Source organism: Neophocaena asiaeorientalis, unplaced genomic scaffold (genome assembly GCF_003031525.2).
Source record: "Neophocaena asiaeorientalis asiaeorientalis breed wild unplaced genomic scaffold, Neophocaena_asiaeorientalis_V1.1 scaffold152, whole genome shotgun sequence".
NCBI classification, from domain to species: domain Eukaryota; kingdom Metazoa; phylum Chordata; class Mammalia; order Artiodactyla; family Phocoenidae; genus Neophocaena; species Neophocaena asiaeorientalis.
Genome location: NW_020185338.1, coordinates 2120380 through 2139789, shown reverse-complemented (window position 1 = coordinate 2139789; position 19410 = coordinate 2120380). Strand labels below are relative to the sequence as shown.

Sequence of the window (19410 nt, the reverse complement as noted above, 5' to 3'; positions counted from 1 at the left end):
GAGTCAGGGAGGTTGTGCCTAGCTTAGGGGGAGGGGGATTGAGACTTAGGGTGCCTACGATCAGAGCTCAGGCTCTCCACACTTCCCTGGGTCCTGGCAGGGTGGGGTCACCCCACAGCTGCTCAGCCAAACAGCTCTGGGGGATTAGAGAGGCCTGCTCAAGTTCTCTCTGACTTCACATCTGGCCCCCAAACCTCTACATGCCCTCTCCTCACGGTGGCAGGAGGGCTACTGCAGTTCCAGCCTCACCTCTCAGGTTTAAGTCCCTCAGGAGAGACCCTTTCCTTGCAGCTCCCACTCTCATTGGACCATTTCAGGTCACATGTTCATTCCCCATCCTCCGTAGAAGTGAATGCGAGATGTTAACTGGCCAGGCCTCAGTCACATGCTCCAATCCCAGGCAACATGGGGAGAGCTGGGAAAGGTGAATTCCCACACTAAAATCAGGGCTGGACCTCCTAGTTCCGAGGGCTGACCTGTCCAGGGTGGCCCCCAGGCGCCGAAAGCTCCCCACCCCAGGAACTGAGTCCTAACCTCTCTCGGGTCTGTGGGCTTTCACGAACAACACAAGCCATGGGTCCATTTAAAAATCATTTTATTATTAATTTCATCTTTCCATTTAGCCAAGTGTCTGTCATGTATAAGGAATGTCGGTAAATATTCCATTTGAAGCTTCTTTGTACATATTTCCATCGATAAATAAACTCTGAATTCACATAAAAAAGTTAAACTTAAATAACTCATATTTCCTTCTCTTGTAACAGGCCTATATTGGTAAAATATAAATATTCTTGGACTCAGGCTTTGTTCTAAGTGAGGGCAGTAATTTATCACATGGTACAATTACTGACAACAAAACCAAGAAATTGTCGGCTGGTGTCCTGGCTTGGACGAGTACTGAGGCGGAAAACAGAAAATTCACATTTGGTTTCTGGGCCAGGGGTAGGGCAGGAGTGGTGATGGTGGGGAGAGAACAGTTTTCTTTAGAGCTCTGATAAAAATAATCTGTTCTGCCACTGAATTTTAACTTTGAATATATTTTTCTACATTTGCAGATTAACTCCATGATCATTTTACTTAAAACTTAGATGTCAGCTAACAAAATATGGCACATGATCCATTTTGAACAATGTCAGTAGATTCAGAAACTATCATTGGGCTGGCGGAAACGACAACAGAAATGCACGTAGAGAGCGATGATCGGGGTTGGTTTGTTTACTCCACTGTGGCCAGTCGCACATTCATCCAGGGCCTTCGTGCGCACACTCAACCCTCAGCGCCCAGGCGGGGGCCCCTTGGCCTGGGCAGCAGTGAGGCTGGGGCGCTGCTCAGAGCACGCGGGGGATGATGGTGAAGGGCACCGCGGGGCTGCTGGCCTCCAGCTCCAAGGCCGTCAGGAAGCACTCAGTGGCCGCCGCGTCGTTGCCCTGAGCTTGCAGGACCTCACCCAGTCCGTTCCAGACCTCGTGGGCCGTGGAGTTCACCTGCACTGCGTCCCGGAGGATCTTCTCGGCCAGACTGTAGCGGCCCAGCTGATGGAGGATCAGGGCCTGCAGAGACAGACAGACAGTCAGAGAGACTACCACTCTGCACTCCTATCTGTCCTTGAGTTTCGGCACGTTCCTTGGAGGGAGGCATGCATCTCCATTGGGCTGGGCACAACGTAAGTTCAAGTTCTTCCTGCACTTGGGGCTAAGAGTCAAAAGAATCGCTCGAACCATGAACTGTATGAAGTTACCGATGTTCAGCCATTTTTTTTTTTTTTTTTTTTTTTTGCGGTACGCGGGCCTCTCACTGTTGTGGCCTCTCCCGTTGCGGAGCACAGGCTCCGGACGCGCAGGCTCAGAGGCCATGGCTCACGGGCCCAGCCGCATGTGGGATCTTCCCGGACCGGGGCACGAACCCGTGTCCCCTGCATCGGCAGGCGGACTCTCAACCACTGCGCCACCAGGGAAGCCCTCAGCCATTTTTGAACCATAAAAATGGCGATTTCAAAGGGTTCACCCAGGAACGAACCGTTTGGATGGGCCATGGTCTGTACTGACTCAAGGGCGTCCTGCGTGTAACGGCGGACACTTGCCTGAACAGAAGGGTGTCTGCCAACTTTTATTTTTTTTAACCTCAAGAAATGTCATTTGTGGCCTTACTACCACAACAATTAGAACAGAGATCTCTAGCTGCTCACAGGCCTTTACCCTAACCACGCCCCCGATCTCACTGTCCCCTGTGCACTCCAGGCTCGGCCCCCGCACAGCTGTCATTTTAGTTTTAATCAGGGCGTATGTGTTGGTCCCCAAATATTTTATCATAACCGTGTTTCCAAGTTGTGCATCTCTGCAACTGATGTGTTTGTACTCTTTCATCCAACAGATACACTCTCATTTATTCAACGTCTCCCTCACGGGGGAGACATTTAGGCTGTACCCAACGAACATCTTTCCAGACAGCCCTCTGTGCTCTTTTAGACGAATGGATTTCAAAGCGTTTTTTTTTTTTTTTGGCTCACGGGCCCAGCCGCTCAGCGGCATGTGGGATCTTCCCGGACCGGGGCACGAACCCGTGTCCCCTGCATCGGCAGGCGGACTCTCAACCACTGCGCCACCAGGGAAGCCCTCAAAGCGTTTTTTATAGCCCCGGAAATCTTTGGCTAAATGGAATCTTACTGCTCATGCTCACACATTATGGGTATAAACAGACAAAAAGGAACTGCTGGGGGTAGGACAAGGGAGGGGCCCAGAGTCCCCAGTGGGCTCCCCAGAGGCCCTGGACAGGCTCAGTGGAACCAGCTGGACAACCATTTGGAGACTTTTCCTTTAGGACAAATTTCCCCAAAGTGGCGTTACTGGGTCAGAGGATAAGACTCTTTAGGGTTCTCCAAATATTTTGCAAATGATATCCCCAAAGGGTGGCGTCACGTTTTTAGCCATCTACAGAGTTGCAGTGGTCCATCCCCGCCCCACCCCCGCTATCATTACTCTTTATTTTTACTAATTTTGTAAGTGCAGATTGTCCCCTCGTCAAAACCTGCATTTCTTTCATAACAATTGAGGTTAAATATTCAATATTTCCCATGCCCATTAGAAGACGTGCATCTGTTACCGTAATTGTCTAAAGTCTGTTTTTGACTTTTGAGGGTTTTTTTTCTTCTGTGAACAGAAGTTTTTAGTTTTTTAAGTTGAATTTGTTGATCTTTGGTTATTTACTGATTGATTGATTGTCACTTCAAAGCTTAGGCAGTTATCCTTTCAAAGAACTGACATGCCTTGGATTCCATTTGTTGTGATCTGACTCCCCCGCCCCCGTAGTTGTCCACCTTCCCCGGCAGATAGGAAACCTCAGTGGGTCTCCTCTACGTAGCTGGACACAAACTAGCTACTCTCCCCCTCCCCTCATTCCTGTGAGGCACTGCCTTTGTCACACAGTGAATTACTGCAAGAGATGCGGGGGAGGGGGGGCTTCTTAAATTTTCCGATGAGCTACACCACCTTCCTTTCACATAAGCACCGTGCTGTTTGGATTTCCTTATTCCACATTAGGATTGAACAGGTGGGATTAGAGCCTTTCCTCATCGCTCTTCGCTTTCAGTGTATTTATTGACAATCTTGCCCTGTACTAGTCCAGATGAATTTTAAAAATCACTTTGTGGCTTCCCTTTGGGAGTTGAATTGTACTTGCATGAAAGCTCTAGGCGTGTGGAGAAGCCTAACATCCTTACAGTGTTTTGTCTTCCTGCCCAAGAATGTGGCCTGACTCACCGGTCCTTCAAATCTCGGCCCCGTACTTTCTTTCTGTGGCTCACGTGTGGCAGGGGTGAGCCCTCCCTGGTTTCCTCAAAGCTGTACTTCACCGGCGGGCAAGGGGCAGACCCAGGCAGTGCAGGGGCATAACGTGCAGCCTGGGCCAGGTGGGCCCACTCCAAAGGGCTCTGGCCTCCAAGATGAGCTCTTAGACGGGGTAGGAGGTGCCCTCAGCAGTCGGTGTCCAGGCCCTGAGGGCTGTCCGGCTGACCTTGCCCCGGGCTTGTGGCCCTGGGGGTGGTGTCTGAGAGCCAGAAAAGCAGCCTGACTTCCCAGAGTAGCCTGCACCTATGAGCAGCTGGCATGGGAGCCGTGAGGCCAACCCCGGAGGAGCTTGCAGTCAGAGGGGCCTGGGAGACCCACGGCCCCAGCACAGGGTGTGATGCCTCATCTCTGGGAGGGGAGCCAGCTCGGGGAGGCTCCCTGAGTGAGGAGGTAGAGGAGGCCTCAGGCCAACAGAGGCTGCAGACTTTAAGGTCAGGTCCAGCCTCTCTAAGAGGCAAACTGCATACGTGTCCTTTCTTATTAACATCTAGATACGCTGTAACAATGTCCACCCTGGAGTCCCTGGGTACGAGTAGGTCCTGGACTGGATCTGCCAGAGCTGGGGGCTCCGGGGGGGTGGCCAGGGCCAGGCAGGAGGGTGTTCCAAGCTTCGGAACAAAAGAGGTGGCAGAAGCTAGTGCTCGCAATTAGGATTTTACTGGGTTTCTGGAATTTGCTCTCCTCAGACTGCAAGGCCTCCCCGTTCTGCAGTGAGCACTGCTGGGTTTCGGCTGCCTTCCTAGGCTGGTCAGGGTCAGGTTTGCTGGGACTACCGTGAAAGCCCCCTGTTTGTACATGAGGCCACCGCAGGGAAGCACTTCCCGCGTCCACAGGGTTTTCTCCTCATGGTTCCCTCCCCAGAGCACCCACTCCCTACCCACCCAGGAGGGGATAAGGGGACAAGGGCGGACGTTCAGTGTGGACCCGGGCTTCCTGGCAGGATGAATATTAATAATAAGAGGGGCAGCGAGTGCTAACGTGTTTATGGCACACCAGGCCCTGCTCCAAGTGCTTAGCTCACCTGGGGGCTCCAGAGCAATTTCACACAGGCGTGGCCAGGACACAGAAGCACCCGCGTGCAAGGCCTGCTTTTATTGCTGTGGAGAAAGAGCGCACAGTTGAGGAGCACCTACTATGCGGCGGAAAACATGCTCACGCACTGGGTCCTCCTACCCCCATTTTGCAGGTGAGTATGCCAGGGTGCCTAGAGGCTCCGGGTCTCTTGCCCTGGCATAAGCTGCTTACTGCAGAGCCAGGCCAGAACCTGCGTCTCTCAACGCTTCGGGCCTCCCTGAAGGCCATTCGGGTGTGGAGTGCACGGTGGGGTGGGGAGTAACCGCATCCCTCTCCCGGGTGGCGCACCCCCTACTCCGGCCCTCCGCCCTCCGTTAGAGAAAACCTGACAGCTTGACACCTGCACTTCCCAACCTCGAAGGTCAGGTGGAAAGAACGGGAGGCCACTTTCCCAGGACGTGAGGGCTATGCCTCCTTTCTTCCAGGGGAGGTTATCAGCCCCAGCTCATGCTAGAACATTCTGATTTAGCCAACAGAGAAATGAGAGTAGGGAGGAGGGTCTGGGTAATGGCAGCAAACACGGGCATTTAAAGGTTACAGAAGGAGTCCCGTCGCGTTCCTTCAACGCAAGACTTTCTCAATGCATCAAATTATTGAACACACACGTTTTCTGAGCGGCTCTACCAGGCAGGGAGGCACAGATTGTGTGTCTGGCAAATGGTGATGGGGACAAGCCACCTGGTAAGCCACAAAGAGGCATGCTTGGTTCATTGGTGCAGGTGGAGAATATAACTTAGGTCCCACTGGCTCTGCTGCAGTAGAAGCAGCCTGGTGCTCTTTCCTTTCTGTACCCGGAGTTCTGTCTCCCCGTCGGGCACTATGCCGGACACTTGAACTTGGCTTTGGCTCATCTCCTATTTCCTCCACTTTAGACATAAGGAGACAGGTTCAGAAAGGCCAAGTGTCTTGCCCCAGGTCACAGGGCACATGAGTATGGAGCTTGCAGGCCAGCCCAGGTCTGCCTGAGGCCAAAGCCCCGTTCTCCCCACCTTGGCTTCTCATCCGCTCACTGCTGCCTCTGTCACTTTAAGAGACAAGCCCGGTGCCCCTCAGGCACTAACCCAGTTACATCTGAGCACCCGCCGTGCTGTCTCTCCCTTCCACTTTCTCTGACCCCTGACTGCCGGCTCTGTCGCTCCTTCCCACGGTTTCAATGGGGCACAGCTTTTCTCCTGTTTGGGAGCATCCTGTGTATTCACTCAAGGACCGGAAGGCTCCTTGCCTCCCTTTGGTGGCCCACAGGCCGGCTGTGACCTTGAGGCTTGGGGTGGCTGCAGCCGCCAAAGGACTGGGGCTCCTGTTAGCCGGAAGGCAGACCAATGAGATGTGGAGACCCAGGAGGACCAGGGCCTTGGTCCAGCAAGGCCCGGAGGTCACTGCTCTCAGCAGCAATGACCTGCCCCTACTCTGCTGGAGTGGGGACGAGAACCCCAGTCCTCTTGCTGGGAATTTTGTTTAGAAAGTGGCAGGCTGCTGAATCTACCCTATCTTAGGGGCTCTAGGGTACATGGCAGCGGCAAGTGTACCCCCCAAAATGCCTGCAGGAACCAGCCACTGGGCTAATCTGACCCGTCGCCCTCAGTGTTGGGCAGCTAAGGGCCTTTGTGATTCTCTAGTGTTCTCGTGGGCTTGGAAATTTCCAGCCCATTCCTGGACTTATATTCCGAATGTACGAACAGGCTACCATTTCCAGATGACCTTGAAGCTTCCTGAGCAATCTGTCTAGTGGAACTAATTCCTAAAGCTGGAGCAGCTCGGGGAGACATCAGACTTGCTAGGGGCTGCCAGCTCAGGCTTGGCCAGGGAATGAAAAATCGGCCTCTCCCCAGTGCCCCAGTGAGCCAAGAGCAGCTCAGAAATCAGTCACACGAGGAGACCAACCAGAACAAGCTCCAGCTGGGGTCTGAGTCACTGTACTGGGCCAGCGTTGCCGGCAGGTTGGCCAGAGGTGGGATGGGACCTGGACGGGCCCGGCTGTCAGGACTGACACACCTCCTGAGCCCCTCTACGTTGTGAGAGGCCTCCCCTGGCTTTGATGTGCGCTTATGCGTTAGGACCCTGCTGTCTTTTTCATTCTTCAGGCCCCCTGCTTCCTCTCTTCTGCAAAGATCAGAGGCCAAAATGTTCTCACCACCAGCTGGGGCCAACTTTCTCCTGGTACAGACCTCTGGGTTCATCCAGGCTGATTTGACAGCCCAGGTATTTCTGCAGGACACAGCCCCCAGCCCCCGCCCACCTCTCCAACCTTAGTCAGTCCCAGCCTGGCCCCCCCGCTGCTGGGGCTCTAGTCCATCTGCTTAAGTGCTGAAGATCCCCATTCCCCCCAAAGCCCAGGCTACACTGCCTACCTTAGGCAGGGCTACCCAGAGGCACACGGCTCCCAGCTCCAGCCCTCAGGCTGGCAGGAGACGGAGATTTCGATGACTGACGTATATTTCATTACCTTAGTAAGTACCCCCCGTATCAAAATCACAAAAACTCACTGAGTGATTGCCCAGACCCCAGCCACGTGCTGGGGACACCGATGTGGGCAAGAAGCAGGCCTGCTTTCAAAGCTGGGGCCTGGTGACAATCCCAACACGACCGAGCTATGTGCCAGGCGCTGGGCTACGCCTCGGCCGGCGCGCCAAGGCCCTCACTCACGTCTACACCTCGGGGCCTCGGCAGGTAATGTTGGCTCCTACCTAAGGCAGGGCGTAAGTGGCAGAGCTGAGACGTGAACGCTGCAGCCCGTGTTCCTAACACTGGGCCCTCTCCCTTTCTCTTGGAGAGGATGTGCAAACAGGCCTCCACCTTTGCCAGCCCTGCTGTTTCTGGAGACTCTGGAGGTGGGGAGCTGTCTAGGGCTGGCCTTCTGAGAAGACGGGAACCACTGAGGAGGTAACTCATTAGTCCCTTTCTTCAGACACAAATGAAGGCAGCTTCCCAAGCTTGTAATTATTATAATCAGGTGTTTTGTACAAATAAGATCTTAGCGATGCACCAAGTTGCAAATAAGGGATTAAATTAAACTTGTTGTTTCAAATGAGACAAAATGGACTTGGCTAGTTTGAAGCCAATTAGCATCTTCCTCATTCATGTCTTTCATGCGTGTGTGAAAATAGCTGCCCAAGGACTAAACACCTTGTCCCACGCTGAGGGCACCCGTGCAGGAGCCCTGGGCAGGCTCTACTGCTGCAGCCCTGGCTCTGCGGAGACGTCTGTCCACGGTCCTGGGAGACCAATAGCCGGGTTGCAGGACAAAAAGCTCCTTGGAGATTTTAGACATCCCCGTGGTGCTCTGCCCAAGTGCCAAGTCAGCCCTTCGCTGGGTTCAAGGGCGTCTCAGACCCCTGCTTGTCCCCCTAGGCGCACAGGTACAGGGAGATAACATCGCCGCAAGATCCCCACCACAGCATGCCTTGCAGAGGGGGAAGGATTTCCCTGGCACCCGTGAGCCAGGGGCCCCATCCTGGATGGGGGCTAATGACCAGATCTGCAGCCTTTCCCAGGGCCTGGCCTGCACCTGAGCTGCTGGGACCGTTCAAGGCAAGCCAGCACCTCCGAGCTTTGGACAAGGATAGTTAAGCCTCCTCCTGGTGGAATTCCGGTTGTCAGGACCCCAGGATTGTGATGGCAGCTAAAGGAAAGCCTGTCTCCCCAGCTTGTTACTCTCGGGGACAATGACAGAGCTGCTGAGCTGGCTGCAGTCTGAGCTGCGGCTGTGCTGGCTGGGGGAGGTGTGTCAGGGGGTCAAGACACAGGCTGTGCAGGCCCTGGTCACCGCTGGTGGCTCCGGAGTTAGAGGGACCCACCAGCAGCCGGGGAAAGGTGTGGATCACTCAGAGGCGGCAGAGGGTAGGTCAGGAGCACGGGCTCTAGGCTCCCCCGAACTGGTTTGAAGCCTAGCTCCACCACTGACCTGGACAACTTCCTCTGGGTCTCAGGTGTTCTGTCTGTATAATGGGGACAAGTACTAAAATACAGGGGAGCAGCGAGGCCTAAATGAGACAGAGTTTGTAAAGTACTCAGTATGATAACCTTTGGTGAATGGTCCCCGTCATCACCATTATGGGCCTTAGCATCCCTCCTAACGATCGCGGGGCAGGGGGCGCTTCCAGGATGCCCACGGTTAGATGAGTCGTCACTGCCATCCCTGATGCCCTCCTGGCTGGCGCTCTGTAAGAGCAGGGACCATCCGACTTGCCTTTGCTTTTGCAGCACCTAGAGCGGGCCTGGCACAGCTGAGGTTCTAGGTGAATGTCTGTTGAATGGATGGAAGGATGGAAAAGGGGATGGTGTGGATGCTGTGTGATGGTGGGGAAGGGAGAAGCGGGCATGGCCTCTTCTAGTGCTTCTGACGAATGAGCCCCTCAAAGTTCTGGCCTCAGGTCACCCTTGTCCACACTCCCGTCAGACCCCGCTCACTCAGAGCCTTCCCCGCCTTCCGGGTATATCAGCATGGTGGCTGAGTGGGGGAGGGGAGCAGCTCCGAGGGAGACGCTGCCCACCTCCCGCTGGAGCCCAGGGGCTGCCATGGCCTCCCCTCGGGCTGTTTGCTCACTCACCACAGCTCTGACACCGCTCCCCAAGAAAGCCCCAGAACCCACCTACAGACTTTCTGGTCCTACACTCTTACAGATGAGGGAACAGAGGGCGAGAGAGGAAAAGAGGCTTGCTCAAGGCCACGACCCCTGGATGCAGAGTGGGGCTCGGCCCCTGAAGGTGCCAGGAGGAGAGGCCTGGTGGCAAGTACCCAGAGTTTTAGTTTCGGAGCCCAGTGCTTTAACACCACCCTCAACACAGCTGTATGTGCACGGCAGAGTCAGGGCTTTCTGGAAGCCTATCAGGTCCCCAAGAGGGAACAGGGACCCCACACGAGCTCCCACCCTTTCCCAGAGGCCACAGGTCGGCTGGTCTGGGGGTCAGCACCAGCTGAAACATCACATTGGGTGAGAAAACCCAGCGCGCTGCCGTCACTTCTCTTCAGGTATTTGCATTTTCCCCCTAAAGATGCAATCCATCAGAGAGAAGCAGGGTGGTAGCGGTGGTGTTCTCAAAACTATTTTTCTTTCAAATCAGAAGACCACAAGGAGACAACCGACTTGGAAAGGCTTTCCTCGGAGCAGCTCTGAATGCCAAGCCTAGGGAGGCCCGCTCTTCTCTGCAAGCATCAAAGGCACTGTTGGTTCTGAGCACGAGCATTTTGTGGGTGCAGCGAGGGGGCAGCCCTGAGCCCCGCCCTGCTTTCCAACAACGCCTTGAAAAGGAACTGAAGTCATACTCGGATGGGGTGGGGTTGCAGCTTCTTCACCTGATTCCAGCCGCTCTGGGTGAGGCCTGGTCTACACTGGGCTCTGTTTTGTGTTTCATTTCTGTTTGCTTTGGGTGCTTAGAAGCGCGCTGGCTTGTCAGGGGCCCGAGTGTGTGTATCTTGGCAACTATGGCAGCCACGGAAGCCCCGCCTAACCCGGCCAGGAGTCCCCAAGGAGCCCCAACCTAGGGATCCTGGCTGATGCCGAGGGCGTCTGCAACCCTACCTCCTACAGCCCCTTGCCCGCTGGAGCTCCAGAGCCTTCCATAGGCCGTCAAGAGTGAGTCGAGGATGCCCTGGAGAAGGACCCCTGGGAGTTGGTGGGACTCAGTTTTCCTATCAACAGATCTCAAGTTTTGGGGAGGGGCTGGTTCTTTGCCACTTTACTCAATTTGATCCAGTTTCCCCAAAGGCCAAAGCTAGCCATTCTTGAGAACCATGTACTCATCTGAGTCAGGACACAGCAGGGCATGTGCACGGCTGCTGCAACCGTCACCTGGGGATCTCAGAGTCCCACCTAGCCGCCCCGGTCCTCAGGTGGGGACAGAGCGTTCATGAGGCCATCTGACCTTCAGAGCAACAAAGGGCCGCCGATGTCCTCATGAAGAGGAGGGGCAGTGCTGGCTGAGCGGCTCCCGGGGAAGGGCCAGTACTGGACAGTGACCTTGAGGATGGCTCCTGACCGGGGTTGGTGGGATTGAGAAGCTGGGGGCGGGGGGAGGAGAGTGGGGACCAGGCCTCCACGGTAGCCAGACTTTTTCCACGTATTCTGGGGCTGGAGACGAGCGTTACGAGAAAACCTCCCGGCACCCCTGTGGCCTCCGTCCCCCACATCCCCCCAGCCTCCCTGCTCCGCTGTCAGAACCAAATCACGAGGTGGCTCCTTCCCCCACCCCACTTCAAGTCAACTAGGCCAAATGCCCCCATGTCCTCAGACAGGCATGGGGGTGCAAGCACCCAGAGGGGAGCCTCGGCCCGAGGAGCCAGCGGTCTGGGCACTCAGCAGACACCCTGGGAGCCATGCCCTCAGCAGTGCGGTGCTGAGTATTCCAGAGCGAGGAGGGAAAGACCTCCACCCTTCCCCTCCCTCCCCCAGAGGAGGAGCAGACATGACTGAGAGGCTGCCCACACCTTTGCTCACGAGGATGCCTGGCGGCTGCAGGAGGCTGTGCTCTCGTGGGGGCCCCTTTCCAGGTCAAATGTTTTATTTGAAGAAATGTACCTTCTGGGGACCAGGCCTTTCTAGCATTGAACTCAACTCAGAAGGAAAAAAAACTCAATTTTTCAAAAACCTCTTGTTTTTCGAAGCCAGCAGCCAACCAGCTATGGAAGCAGAAATCCTCGGGGTTGGTGCAGGGTTGGGGGGCGGGGGGGGGTTGGGCCTCTGCTCTATGACAGAAATCCCTGCTGCAGTCCCCGACAGGCAGCCTCCCACTCTTGCTTGCACCCTCCAGTGACGGGGAGCTCACTACTTCTCCAGGCCGCCCACACCGTTGGTGGGCAGTCTGAACTGTCGGTTAAAAATGTGTAGCCCTAATTAGGCTTTATATCTAATTCCTACTCTTTGATGTTTGCTGAGTCCTCTGGAGTCATGCAGAAAATTTCCCTCCCCTCCCTTTCTGCCCTATAGCCTTTCAGGCTCTGAAGAAAGCTTCCAGAATTCTCTCTCTCTCTCTCTCTCTCACACACGCGTGCACACACACACACACACACACACACACACACACACACACTTCGGGGCTTTAGAGGAATGGTAAACTCAGACCTCCCACCCTCCTGCCCCCATCTCACTGGCCTCTAGTGCTGAGTGCAGCGCCCAAAGGAGACCTCACTGTGGGCTCAGAAGAAGGAGCCGTTAAGCCCCAGAAAACCGCGAGTGTGTCTTTTCCTTTATATTTAAGTGTCTGACTGGCAGAATCTTACAAAGCTGCTTTCTTCCAGGATGGTGTGGAATATTCTGAAGGAGCTCATTCTACGATTAGCAGAGCAATGGGCCGTCAGGCAGTAAACACCAGCGGTGAGCGGGAGGGGGCAAGTCTGGCCTGAGCCAGAGGGCCCGTCCAGCCCCCAGTGGATGTCACACAGACTCAGGGCCCTTGGCCCCAAATTTCCTCTGGCCTAATTTCTTTGAAACTGGGGAGCTCGGCGTCAGTGCTGAAATAGCCACAGATCGTGGTGGCTTCTAGGGAACAGCCCCTCAGGGAGGAACCACAGCTGGCCTGCCAGCAGCTTCCAAGCACCGAAGACCCACAGCCTGTCGCGTCTGCAGCAGGCATCGGGAGGCCGCTCAGGCGTGTGCAGAAGGGCACGTGAGCGCCTCCAAAGGCGGGAAAGGGGGCCATGGGTGGGCACGCACGCTGTCAGGGTCACAGAGTGGGCTGAGGAACAGCATCCCAGTTCCCGGGTTCCCAGGACGGGGCTCGCTCACTTTGCTACAACCAAAGCTGTTTTTAGCTCCTCTCTCCCTTCCGCAATCTTCTTTTGAGTACAGCGATGATCCAGCACCGCGGTGTCGGGAGCTGTGTGGCGCGCAGGGCGCTCAGAGGCACAGGCCGACACCCTGGCCACATTCCCTGCTCTCTCTGGCCTGGAGGGGTTGGTTTGCCGGGGGTCCTGCCCCAGACTGAGAGCCCTCTGAGCAGGGCAGGGCTGTCATTTACGTGTGGACACATCGAGAACAGAGCCAGGCTGCTGGAAGGAGGATAAGGGGGAACATTCCAGGAGAGAAAACGTGACGCTCCCCCCTTTATAAACAACGAATGAGAAGCTCAGAGTTGGGGTGACCACTCATGGCCACACAGCGGTGAAGCACTATGACCCCAAATCGGATCCGATGCCTCCACCTCTAAAAGCTTCCCGTAAACTGGTACCTGGCCCTGCGTGTCTAGTTCTCCCTGGGGGACAGTGGCTCTCCCTGAATGGTCTGGGGTAGGCAGGCTCCTATCTGGGGGAGCCACACCGGGGAGGGGCCTTAGAGGTGACAGAGAAATGAGGAAATGGCCCTGGGAGTTGGGTCCCAGAACCCAGGTTTCTCAAGGACCAGCTCAGGGCTCTTTGCCCCACGCCAGGTTACCAGGATCTCTAGAGAGGGCACCGGGCATACAGGGAGCTTAGACGCATGCCAAGAGCCTTCTCTGGGTTCACTGGCTCTGACCCTACAGCCTCGTGGCTGGTTTGTCCAGGGAGCAATCCCCCTTGGGGGAGAAGTTCTGGGGACATGACATCCCCGTCCAGCTCTGTCAGCCTGCCTGGGCAGTGCAGGCCCTTCCTGCACGTTGTGGCTTCCAGACCATGGGCTCTCCAGACCCAGGGGACCACCAGAGCGCCTGGCCTGAGAGGGGCTGACAGCGTTGCCTTCACCTGTGTGATGTGAAGAGCGCCCACCCTACCCGGCACGCTACTCACATGGCACGGCCGTTCAGTCTGGGACGGGGGCAGCCTGGCTCCCTTCCCTGCGGTGTAACCTCAGCAGCACCCCTCCCACTGGCTGTGCTAATCTTATAACCATCCCCCTCCTGTAATCTCTGCTGGAAGATGAGCTCAGACTCCAGATTAGAGATGCGGTGTCCTGTGCCCTCGGCAGTCTCCCCTGGCCCCAACGGCAACCTGGCTGTCTAGAGCCCAGCGCCCCTTTACTTGCCCTTCAGAGTTCATGGTGTGGTGATTTTGCTAGTCAGGAAAAAAAAAGGGAGAGCTGACCTCAGTAACAGAAGGATGACATCACCTCAACATCAGTATGTCTGAGCATCTCTCTGACTCGAGCGCTGGAAGGACTAAGGAGGCGTCGGCTTCCTTCCTCCCTGAAAACCAGCGCAAAGGCAGGCTGGGAGCTGCTCTCTCTCCTTACCCCAAGTGCTGCCCCGACCCCTAGCCCTGGGGGTGGAATTACTTTTATCTGTGTCCCGAGGCCTGGGTGTCCCACACTGCAGCAGGCAGGACCCTCGGAGACCAGGCCGGCAGGCAGGGTGACAGGGAGTCCTGTGCCCGGGCAGGTGAGCTCCACACCGGCCGCAGCCTGAGGCGAGGCACTCATAAATTCAACGAGCTCGCGCTCAGAAACACCAGCGTGAGCATCTCCAGAGCTCTGCGTGGTGCACTGACCTGACTGAAGAAATGTCAGATCAAGCCAGCCCCACGAGCATCAAGGACACCCGTGAGAAGGAATCTCGGGGTTACCTCTGCACCTCAGGCTGGGCGGGGGCCCTGGCGAGGGGCGAAGGGGGGAGCTTTGGTGTCCCCAGAAAGATGTGGAGATCCTGGGCATCGTCCTTACTCTGAAGCCTGGGACAGTTCTTGGTAACGTTCCAGATAAATCTCTAGCCTCGCCTCCCTCACTCTGCCGTTTGAATCACGTGCTTTGTTGTTGCAACTATTAGCTCAGAGTCTCAGCGTGAACGGGAACGTCAGCTGCCAGCTCTGAGGAGAGAGAAAGCCACAGCTTGGCCCCAGGGCTGTGGGACCTGCCACGCCCCAGCCAATGTTTTCTGTGGGTGCTAACACGGCTCCCCGTGCCCATACTTTTCCATTGGTAATGGGCAAGAGACTCCTGGCTGACTTATTTAAACATCTCCCTGGTTGACTTATTTATAAATGATAAATAAGGGGGATATCCACCTTCCCCAACAGCAAGTCAGGCAGGAACAAGAGCAAGGGGTGGCCTGGAAGTCAGCATTTCCCCACGGTCTGAGTTACCCACGCAGTGGAAAGTTTGGTGCTAATCACCCCCGGAGGCCGAGGCCCAGCCTCCCACCCTCAGGGGAGGCTGTTGCTACTCCGGGTGTGTTTGGGAAGATGGCGTTCCTCTCGAGGCTTGTGCAGCCCGGCCAGAGAGTAAACCGGGTCCTGCTTTGGGCCCAGCCTCCCCGTGGGGTCCCAGGGCTTCCACAGGTGAGAACAGCAGCCCAGGCAGTCACCTGGCTCTTCTAGAAGCTGGTGGGAATGGGGAGGGAGACATGACCCCAGAGCCCTGGAGTGGGGAGTGGAGGTTCTCCACGGTCAGAAAGAAGATTCACAGGCCACCACCTCATTGCTGAGCTGACGAGCTTCCTGGGAGAAGCCAAGGGTGGGAGGGTCCTAGAAACTCCAGTCCCACTCCTGAGGTCCCAGGCTGAGATCCCTTCACAACGACCCTGACCCACCCTCATCAGGCCTCTGTCCCAAACTGTCCTCAGATGGGGGGATGGGGTGGGGGAGGGTCACACCTTTGACTGGCGTGTCACTGTACGTGAGTTTGAACATTTACCACCAAACAATGAAAGCAAAAGCCGGTCCTGTTATTTCCAGCAAGAAGTCCTGGCCTTCCCTGGGCCGGCAGCTGGGGCCGGGAAACGGCACCCTGGTGGAGGGCACGCCCTCTCAGGCCAGCTCCGTGGTCCACTGCTAGCTGTCCAACTTAGGCAAAACCTTCTCTCTAGCCTCTTTCCCAACCTAGAAAATGAAGGGGTGGAGTAGATGATCTCCAGATGAAAATACTAAGGTTTGGTAGAATTTCCCACCCACCAAGTATTTTTGGAGCACCTACTACACACCTGGTGCCTATATTCTTTCAGGGCTTAAAGTTTAATTGGAGGAACAAGCAGAAAACACTACAGGGCAGACTCTTTCCTGCTGTCTGCAGGGTAACCGACCACAGCGTGAAAGGAAGGGGCGAGGGGCAGTGGCCGGCGCGGCTGGGAGGGCTTCCCGGGGGAGGAGAGGCCCAGAGCAGACTGCCCTCCAGCAGCAAGACTGGACACAAACAGGAGAGCGGCCCCGGAGGCACGTTCCCTACAGCGGCGCGGTAGCCCAGGCGGAAGAGAGGGGAGCAGGCTCTGCTCTGATTCTGTGGGGGACCTGGGGACGCTGGGGACCTGTGTGCTCTGGAACCCGGTGGGCACTCAGTAAATGCTGCTTGACTGAAAGGCAGTTCCGGTCCCTGGCACGTACTCAGTATACTACAGGCACTCAATAGATGGCTGTGTATGGGCGTCATCTCCCCGCTCAGTCACCCACTCCAGTCTAGGCAGTGCCCACGCTAAGAAGGGTTGGCACCCTCCGTGGCACCCGGAGCAGGGGAGCGGAGGGGAGGGCTTCCAGGCCACAGCCCTGCAGGCTCCTTGGGGATATCATGGAGAACGTCAGCTACACGACGGCCACCAGGACGCCTCAAGGCCAAGTGCTCCCGCGACCGGGCTTCCAGCAGGTCCTGACGGGGGCTGCCCACCCGAGGCCCACCTGCTGGAGCGGGACAATGCTCCCCACCTGCCCCGCCGGGACGTGAGCGCGGTGATTTACTCTCCGCCAAGGAGGACGCGGTCACTTTGGCGAGCGCCTCCCCCATCCCTGCCAGGGTTTGGCATGAAGAATTTTTCCATTTTTACACAGGAACAAACAGAAATGATAAGACAGTTTCTGATGACGGGAGGACAGGAATTGATAAACCTTGGAAAAAACGTTTTCCACAAATAACATGAGGACTCACCCCACGGAGTGCGGGCAGGAAGGTAGGTGTGGGCTCTGGGACCCCTGGGCCGGGCCGGGCCAGCCTGGAGGACAGAGCCCGGGGAAGCTATGCTGCAGTGAGGAAAAGAAAGACAGGCAGTTTGCTTGGACATGGGGACTTCCTCGCCTGGGCTTTTGTTATAAACGTTCTCCCCAGGGCCCTCAGGCCTTGTCCTGGGACATGCGGGGAGCAGCTGCCACCAGGAACCACGTGGCTGCCGGGGAAATGGAACAACCTGGTCCGCTCTCTCTGTTTCCACAGAGCCGAGCTCTTACCACTGACCACTTCAACACAGAGTAAACAGCATCAAGATTAGGGCCGTTTCCTCAAAACTCCCCCATCAGCCCCCATGGGAAGGGTGCAGTGGTGGCTCCCCTGAACAGAGGCCCTCAGGGCTGGGCCTTGGTGCCCAGGGCCGTGAAGGCTTCTCCAGGCCACATGCCTGTGCAGGGAGCTCCCCAGCGGATCCCTGAGGGGTTGACCAATCACCTGGATGGAGACAGGCAATCGGAGGAGGAAATTACAGCCACTGGAAATATCGCTCCCGTGGATAAGCTCCTGCGACTCTCACGTGTGTGGACTTAGGGAAGGTAACACTCACTGGGTCCACAGAGGTGGCCGCTCGCAGCCAGTGGGGACCTGTCCCGGGCTCTGCTGCCCCAGGAGCTGAGCGGGTCTGGTCTCAGCTTCCTGGTAACCCTCTCGGGCACTCCCTGCTCTCCGACTGGGGTACTTTGCTGAGAAGTGAGCCCTGGCCTTCTCCCAAAGGACCTAACGTCCGCCTTGCATGGGCCCTGGGGACCTCTTCACCTCACCCTCAGTTCTCACAGCCATGCTTCCTTGGGAAAAGGGAAGGTGCAGAAACCTAACACCTGCTAGGCAGCTCTTACGTGCTGGGCAGGTGCCCTCACAACACCTATAAGGATAGACAGCTAGTGGGAAGCAGTGGAAGATCACAGGGAGATCAGCTCGGTGCTTTGTGACCACCTGGAGGGGTGGGATGGGGAGGGTGGGAGGGAGACGCCAGAGGGAGGGGATATGGAGATATATGTATACATATAGCTGATCCACTTCCTTACACAGCAGAAACTAACGCACCATTGTAAAGCAATTATACTCCAATAAAGATGTTAAAAAAAAAACAAAACAGGATGGAATTCTCATTTCTGCATGACAGAGGCCAAACTGTCCAAGGTCATAGGAATCGCCCATGGGTGGTAGAGCTAGAATTCAAACGTGGGTCTTCTTGGCTCCAAACTGTGAGCTCTCCCAACGACCTCTCCCTCCCGGCCACCTGCCCGGGCAGTTCTGAGCCTCAGCCTTTCTCCCCGTTGCCTCCTCTCAGCTGTTGTCTCTGCGGAGAGTGGTGAGGTGAGCTCCACTGCATCTGTGCCCCAAGCACCCTGCGCCCGCAAGTCCTGACTCAGGGACACCTGTGCTCTTCTTTGCCGATGTCCACTGCTCCCCCTTCTCCTCTGCCTCCCTCCCCACCCCTAAACCATCTGGATCGGAGTCCAGCAGTGTGCTGGTAAAGTTGCTCTCCAAAAGAAAAAACCCCGGATGTGTAGCATTTGCCACTTTCCGTGGTATAAATACTCCCTCCGCGGCTGAGTTCACAGGACGTCACTGCAAGCGGAGCTGGGAAGCCGGGAGCAGAACGGCCCACCGGCCCCGCAGGCACCGTCTGCGTCCTCTAATTGGCAGGAGCCCCGAGCCCCTCGCCCCCAACGAGAGCAGAGAGGGGCAAGAAAGGCAGGCGATGCTGTTGCCCTGAAACGCGTGCACCCCGTCGGCCAAAGCACATGTTACCTTGATGGCTGGGCGGGGTCAGCACAAAAGTACTATTTTCTCCAGGATCGAGGACAGAAAGGGAGAAAAGAGGCCCGTTTTCTTCTGTCATCAAGCAACTTGACTCGGGGAAGCTTAAGGCATCGTTGAAACGCCCTCATAACGCCTCCGAAACCTGGCCTTTGTCTTATCCCATTCAGTCTCCAAAGGATCATTGGGCAACATGGCCTCCTAAGCCTGGATTTCCCTAAAGCCAACTTTCTTGTACACTGGGCTGCGTCCTGTCATACTCGTGGGTGGGTGCATGGTGGTCGGGGGTGACTGGAGGGGCTGCTGGCAGCAAGGAGGATGGGATTGCAGCTTTAATCATTCCAGAGGCAGGAGCAGATTCGTCCCCTTTGTGTAAGACACCAGGCAGCAGGTACAGAACCTAACAGCTTGTGGGAGTCCTAATTAGAGAGCCAGGTATAACTCTATTGACCTGCCCGGCTTTGAAAGGCCTGGAAAAATGCATGTTTGTCCTTAGGAAGAAGCAGATTTTGCTTCTCGTTTGTTCTGCAAGATCCCCGCAGGGATCGCTTGCTGGTACTTCGATTCCAGCCTCCTGCATCTGCCCGGATGCCCGCTGCCCGGACGTGGAGGATCAGAGAGAACCTGTGGGGACCCGGGTCCCTACAGGGGAGGGGACGTTTTCCACAACAGGCCTGCTTCACGCCTTTGTTTATGAAGAAAGACACAGCATCGTACCCCACAGCTTCCCCCGTGGGGCTGGGCCAGCAGTTTCTGCTTCATTTGGAAGGACATCAGCCAGCATTTCAATTACGGATCTAATCAAGACTGACCTCTTGGCAAGGCCAGATCCCAGGCTTAGTGTGTGTGTGTGTCCAAGATTCCTTGGAGAAACAATCACTGCTGTTATCAGCTTGGGTTAT

The 19410-nt window shown here is 56.0% G+C and overlaps 1 protein-coding gene across 3 annotated transcripts in view; it reads right to left on the bottom strand.

Annotated features, from left to right (window-relative positions):
- Positions 1–578: 578 nt before the first annotated feature.
- Positions 579–19410, bottom strand: part of TTC7B (tetratricopeptide repeat domain 7B) — a 216538-nt gene continuing 197706 nt past the window's right edge. For all 3 annotated transcript variants that reach the window (XM_024736251.1, XM_024736253.1, XM_024736252.1), the window contains one exon: positions 579–1550. In XM_024736251.1, coding sequence (XP_024592019.1) covers positions 1329–1550 — 222 coding nt within the window. In that variant the 3' untranslated portion in view covers positions 579–1328. The remainder of the gene's footprint in view (positions 1551–19410) is intronic.